The sequence below is a fragment of the Sinocyclocheilus anshuiensis genome, unplaced genomic scaffold, assembly GCF_001515605.1.
Source record: "Sinocyclocheilus anshuiensis isolate Anshui unplaced genomic scaffold, SAMN03320099.WGS_v1.1 scaffold659, whole genome shotgun sequence".
NCBI lineage: Eukaryota > Metazoa > Chordata > Actinopteri > Cypriniformes > Cyprinidae > Sinocyclocheilus > Sinocyclocheilus anshuiensis.
Genome location: NW_015549698.1, coordinates 1,030,126 through 1,037,158, shown reverse-complemented (window position 1 = coordinate 1,037,158; position 7,033 = coordinate 1,030,126). Strand labels below are relative to the sequence as shown.

At 40.7% G+C, this 7,033-nt stretch overlaps 1 protein-coding gene across 1 annotated transcript; it reads left to right on the top strand.

Moving 5' to 3' along the window:
- Positions 1–24: 24 nt before the first annotated feature.
- LOC107660524 (S-adenosylmethionine decarboxylase proenzyme-like) lies at positions 25–2,846 on the top strand. Its single transcript, XM_016449847.1, has 6 exons — positions 25–285; positions 373–415; positions 687–831; positions 997–1,089; positions 1,180–1,335; positions 1,986–2,846. Exons 1-6 carry the CDS (start codon positions 210–212, stop codon positions 2,124–2,126), a joined length of 654 nt encoding a protein of 217 aa, XP_016305333.1. The 5' UTR covers positions 25–209; the 3' UTR covers positions 2,127–2,846.
- The last annotated feature ends 4,187 nt before the right edge of the window (positions 2,847–7,033 follow it).

Here is a 7,033-nt window from a genome sequence, read left to right as displayed (position 1 = left end):
ACACACACACACACTCACTCACACTCTCTCACACACACTCACACACACACACACACACACACACACTCCGGTGCATGTTTAGGCAAGAATTTATGGCACATCATCATATCAATACATTGTCAGTTTTCAGTACAAAGTGTCTTTATGAAAATGTGACTTGACCTCATCTCATTTTCTTTTAGAATTTCTTCTATTCTCGTAAAAATTTTATGAAGCCCACCCATCAAGAGTTCCCTCACCGCAACTTCCAGGAGGAAGTCGAGTTCCTCAGCCAGATTTTTCCAAGTACGCTGCAAAAATGAGATAGTGATGTGAACATTATGAATGAAGTATTGTCTGATTAAAAGATGTTTTTTTTTTCTTCATGCGCAGATGGAGCAGCCTACTGTATGGGACGTCTGAACTCAGACTGCTGGTGAGCCGTTTTACTTCATCTAGACTTCCTACAATCCATCTGACTTCAGATAAACCACCATAAATGTTGCATATGTATCAGAATTTTTTCTCTTTTAAATAAGGCCAGACTTTAGCATTGTAAAGTCTGTTTTTTTTATGCCAACGTTTCATAAATGATTAAATTGTTCATAAATGATAATTTTTTTAATTTAGTTCTTTTGGGGGGAAAATAAAAAAGCTCATCATCTGTTGTCCATTTCTGTGGCGTTGTTCTCCTTCCTGTCCTGAAGGTATCTGTTTACGCTGGAGCTGCCGGAGTTCTGGGAGAACAAGCAGGCGGACCAGACACTAGAAGTTCTGATGAGTGACCTCGACCCGGCTGTGATGGACCAGTTCTTCATGAAAGACGGTGTTTCTGCTAATGATGTCACTCGTGTACGATCCGTCCTCTATGCTTCTGCTCTGTAGTGTCATGTGTGCTCTTATTGCTGGATGCTGGTCCATTTACTAGTACCAATGTATCATGTTAGTACTTTATGCACTCCATTTATTTCTTTATTTAGTGAGGTGTCTTTAAGGTTATCTGTGGTGTCTTCACAGATGAGTGGAATTCGTGACCTGATTCCAGGTTCAGTGATTGATGCCACAATGTTCAACCCTTGTGGATACTCCATGAATGGAATGAAAACGGATGTAAGGAGTCATTTAAGGCTGCATGTTTTTGTTGTTGTGAGAAAGTTGCTCTGTGCTCTGCAGCGTGATTGAGGTCGGTTGTCTTTCTAGGGAACTTACTGGACGATTCACATCACCCCCGAACCAGAGTTCTCCTATGTCAGCTTTGAAACCAACCTCTCCCAGACGTCTTATGACGAGCTTATCCGCAAAGTCGTGGATGTCTTCAAACCAGGGAAATTTGTGACAACGCTTTTCGTCAATCAGGTACATTATTACACAACTAATCAACAAAAGATTATTTTTCAAACAGGTACTTCCGCAACTTTTTCCTCATTGCTCTGGAAAAAAAAGGTGTCCTTGTTCCAGTGTAATTATGCATTTAAGTACTGAGTTATATTAATTAACTACATGCACTTACTGGGTTTGGCTTAGGGTTACTTGCATTTGTCTTTGCATAATTAAGTGTTATTATAATAGTAAGTACATGTAACGTGGAACAAGGACACCTTAAAATAAAGGTGATTTTTTTAACTTATTATTAGATATATTATAATACTTGTGAATTGATTGCTATGAATATTTATGTAACATTGAAGGTGGTGTGCAATGATTCCAGCCTCTGGCCTTCTAATTGCAGTGCAGTGCAGTTGTAGCAAAAATAATGCATATGTGGTATAAAATTCTTAACATTATTAGTATTTATAAAGCACATATTCTGCATGAGCATGTTCTACATCCCTAATCCTCCCCAATACCCTAAACTTAACAACTACCTTACTAACTATTAATAAGCAGCAAATTAGGAGTTTATTGAGGCAAAGTCATAGTTAATGGTTTGTTAATAGTGAGAATTGGACCTTAAAGTAAGGTGTGACCGTCAAACTCATTCTTCTGGTTTATCTCGTTCCCAACAGATCTCCAAATGTCGCAGCGTTTTCTCTTCGGCTCAGAAGCTGGAGGGATACCGCGTCCTGGACCGCCAGTCGGCACACTTCAACGACTACAACTTCGTCTTCACCAGTTACACCAAGAATCGCCAGCAGAAGCAGAGCTGAACCTCCGAAATGAAGAAGCGTAAAAAGAAACCGTGTGGCTGGCGGCGTTTGTGCGTGGAGTCTTCTGGCTGTAGATCTTCCCCGAGTTTAACGTTTATGCATACTTGTACCTGTGACGTAGATATCGTGCATGAAAGCTCTTCTCGTGTCTCTGTAGATATTCTAGCCCATTCTTGCTGTGATCTTGAAGTGCATGTAGGGTTCTTGAACATGGCGGTGGTGGTGTGTGTGAGGCATGTCACACCATCATCCCAGTACATGCAATGCTCCCTTCCCTTCCTGCAAGTGTCCCCTCGCATCTCCCACAGACAGGGTTTCCGACCTCACTAGACAAGGACCCTGACACGCTCAGATCCGACGCGAGCTCATCAGTGTGCGAAGAGGTTGGTTGACTTGCATTTCATTTCTTTTAACACACATGGCGTTGGTCATTTTTCGGCGCTCAGCATGTGTTCAGCTCAACTGTGTGTAGCTAGCTAACTACTCTGACAGTGTGTGAAGAAGTCCTGAAAACAAACTTAAAATATTCCTCGTCCATCTTTTAGCCCTGCAGGCAGCTGTGTTTATTCGGTGTGCTAGAGAAGTGAGCGTTGAGTTGAAGTTGAGGAACTTCGATGTCGACAGCCTGCGCTTCTTTTAGGGGCTGTTTTGGAAAACCGTGCTGGTTTCAATAATACAGAGAAGTGAATGTTACTTAACTGTTGCCTTAAGTGTCAACAACATATACTCTGGCTTAGGGTTACTTGCATGTAATTATGCATAATTAAGTGTTATTATAATAGTAAGTACATGTAACGTGGAACAAGGACACCTTAAAATAAAGGTGATTTTTTTAACTTATTATTAGATATATTATAATACTTGTGAATTGATTGCTATGAATATTTATGTAACATTGAAGGTGGTGTGCAATGATTCCAGCCTCTGGCCTTCTAATTGCAGTGCAGTGCAGTTGTAGCAAAAATAATGCATATGTGGTATAAAATTCTTAACATTATTAGTATTTATAAAGCACATATTCTGCATGAGCATGTTCTACATCCCTAATCCTCCCCAATACCCTAAACTTAACAACTACCTTACTAACTATTAATAAGCAGCAAATTAGGAGTTTATTGAGGCAAAGTCATAGTTAATGGTTTGTTAATAGTGAGAATTGGACCTTAAAGTAAGGTGTGACCGTCAAACTCATTCTTCTGGTTTATCTCGTTCCCAACAGATCTCCAAATGTCGCAGCGTTTTCTCTTCGGCTCAGAAGCTGGAGGGATACCGCGTCCTGGACCGCCAGTCGGCACACTTCAACGACTACAACTTCGTCTTCACCAGTTACACCAAGAATCGCCAGCAGAAGCAGAGCTGAACCTCCGAAATGAAGAAGCGTAAAAAGAAACCGTGTGGCTGGCGGCGTTTGTGCGTGGAGTCTTCTGGCTGTAGATCTTCCCCGAGTTTAACGTTTATGCATACTTGTACCTGTGACGTAGATATCGTGCATGAAAGCTCTTCTCGTGTCTCTGTAGATATTCTAGCCCATTCTTGCTGTGATCTTGAAGTGCATGTAGGGTTCTTGAACATGGCGGTGGTGGTGTGTGTGAGGCATGTCACACCATCATCCCAGTACATGCAATGCTCCCTTCCCTTCCTGCAAGTGTCCCCTCGCATCTCCCACAGACAGGGTTTCCGACCTCACTAGACAAGGACCCTGACACGCTCAGATCCGACGCGAGCTCATCAGTGTGCGAAGAGGTTGGTTGACTTGCATTTCATTTCTTTTAACACACATGGCGTTGGTCATTTTTCGGCGCTCAGCATGTGTTCAGCTCAACTGTGTGTAGCTAGCTAACTACTCTGACAGTGTGTGAAGAAGTCCTGAAAACAAACTTAAAATATTCCTCGTCCATCTTTTAGCCCTGCAGGCAGCTGTGTTTATTCGGTGTGCTAGAGAAGTGAGCGTTGAGTTGAAGTTGAGGAACTTCGATGTCGACAGCCTGCGCTTCTTTTAGGGGCTGTTTTGGAAAACCGTGCTGGTTTCAATAATACAGAGAAGTGAATGTTACTTAACTGTTGCCTTAAGTGTCAACAACATATACTCTGCCATATATAACCATTATGGTGAAAGTCAGCCGTTGTCTTCCTTTCCTCAAAATCAAATGGCATTTAACATGAATGTATTAAAAGTAAAAACATTAGTTCGTTGAAACGTGACAATATGATCTATAAAGAATGGATTTTTCTGAATAATGTAGCGAGTGCAGAAGAAGCCATTGAAGAGGGAATGGTGAAGGACCCTGGGGCTGTCCAGCGCAGAGCCTGCTTAATGCACGCCTTTGAATTGAAACGTTTGGACAGACACTTTGCTTTAGTGTGCCGATCGCACAGCAAAGCATTTTTTTCTTTTTCTAAACAAAATGAGTCCTCTCTCTTTTTTTCTACAGTAAGCACACAATAGGCGCGCACTGATCTGAGCATGTCAGGGCTGACCCGGATCATTCCACACCCCACGCCTGCATAAAGTGCAGTTTTATTAATTCCCTTTTTTTGCAGTAGATTTGTACACCTCTCCAGATCATGCTCTCTTTGTGCATTGAGAAAAAAAATGTAAAAAAAATTTCACGTGTGCTATTGCATGCGACTAGCGTACAAGCAGGATGTTTCCGCTTCAGCCCTTTGTAACACTTTTAATTTCTGTTCGTACGACGTAACAAACTTTGCTCATAGGTCCTGAGTGTGATGAGCGGTGGGTGTGGTTTTTACCCTCCCGAGTTACGCAGCTGGTGTAGTTGTGAGGAGGAGGATGATGATGTTTTTGTTACATCTCCTTCGTAGTGGCAGATGGGTTCGTGAAATCTTCTTTACTAGAAGGTCCTGCCGCTGAGAGAATCTGAAAAGGCCAGGTCTCTCTACAGAACGCCAGTCTAGTAACGAATGCGTCTTAAAAGCCTTCTGAAAGGTCAAAGGGCAGCTGGATGTTTACAGTTGTAGTTCAGAGGGAGAAAAAAGACGAAGCAATTAAATTTGATTTAACGGACAATATTGGTGTCAGACGTAGACCACTGCTGGGAGAAATAACATGAGCATGATCGCATATCACACCTAGTATTTTTCCGGTGAAGGGGTGGTGGTTTCAAACATTTTTCTGGTCTTTCTATGTGGGATTTATACAGTATACATGAGTGGAGGGGGACCAAGTATATCTATCTATACATACATACATACATACATACATACATACATACATATATATATATATACATATATATATACATACATATATATATACATATATACATATACATATATACATATATACATATATATATATATATACATATATATATACATACATATATATATACATATATACATATACATATATACATATATACATATATATATATATATATACTACTTTTTTGTTTGTTTTCGGACCCTGTTCTGAGGTGAGGAGTGACCTTTTCAGATGATTTGGACCTTTTTTCCCTCTTTCTACTAGCTCTGCCCAGCCTGTGTTGGTTGGTAAGGAAACTATAGAAAGGATTCTGTCACGGGATTTTCACATGAAGTTGGGAAGGAAGGGGAAACTTTGCTGTTCCAATTCTCTTGCTATTTCCTTGGTTGGTCAAGATGTGCTGAATATATCTGTACTTGATATAAGAGCTTGATGCTTTCAATAAAGTTCATAACTATCAGCTGTGTACTTGTGATTTATTTATAGAGTGTTTGTTCATTGCCCAGAATGCACTGCTGTATATCACTATGATATCTGGCTGGGTTCAAAATGAAAATGTCATGTTTTATTTTATTGTACACAATGTAGGTTTATAGACATTTTATTAAATTTGTTTCTAATTTTTTTACGATAAATGATGACTTTCAATTTCCACACGTTACCTTGTTTTACCTTTCATAATGAAGTTGGTCAATTTCTTAAAGGTGCAATAGGTGATTGTCTTCAGAAACATTTTTTTGTTATGCTGGTTGAAAGTCTCTTCACATCCCGATAGCAATCATTAAGTTAAGTGGTCTAAATGTATTTGTCTGTATTTATATATTCTGTGGAAGGCGTAGGATCAAGAAATGTTCGTCCAATCAAAACGCTCGGTCCGAGCGTTTTAATTGGCTTTCGGGGAACTGCTGATGTAGCCTATTGTAGTAATGTTGTCTCTGGTATTCTGGTCTGTGAGCGTAATTGCAGGGAGAGTGGGATGTTCGCTTTCAGTGCTATCAGGCTAAAGTTAGCATTTTCCAAGATCTGCACCTTGAAGTTTATTTTAACCATATGTTGGCATATATCAAAAGGATTTGTATGTTTCACAGACAGGGCTTAGCTTAAAGGGGTCGTATGATACGATTTCAATTTTTCCTTTCTCTTTGGAGTGTTACAAGCTCTTGATGCATAAAGAAGATCTGTAAAGTTGCAAAGACTAAAGTCTCAAAATCAAAGAGATATTCTTTATAAAAGTTAAGAGTCAACCACGCCTACCTAAAACGGCTCGTTCTAACACGCCCCCACATGTCTACGTCACGATGTGGGAAGATTTGCATAACGCCGCCCAAATGTTCACGCAAAGAATGAAGGTGTAAATTTTATTCTCGCTGTAGTATTGTTGCCGTGTGCTTTGTTGTGAAAGTGAAACTACTTTGTATGGCCTTCAAAAAGAGGACGATATCTGCTTCGTCATGCCTAGAGCTGATCAGTGCTGGTCGCTGAGGAAATACATCAACTTTGCGCTGTGGATCGCCGGATCGGCTTTCACCGTGGACGAAGCAGAGTCCAGCCCGGGGTCGCCACATGTGGTTGCCGCTCCTTCATCGAATCCGCCGGCCGCTCACTCAAGGCCACCGTGTGTGACGCTGTGTGTTTCGTTGTGAAAGTGAAACTACTTTGTTTGGCCTTCCAAAAATGGACA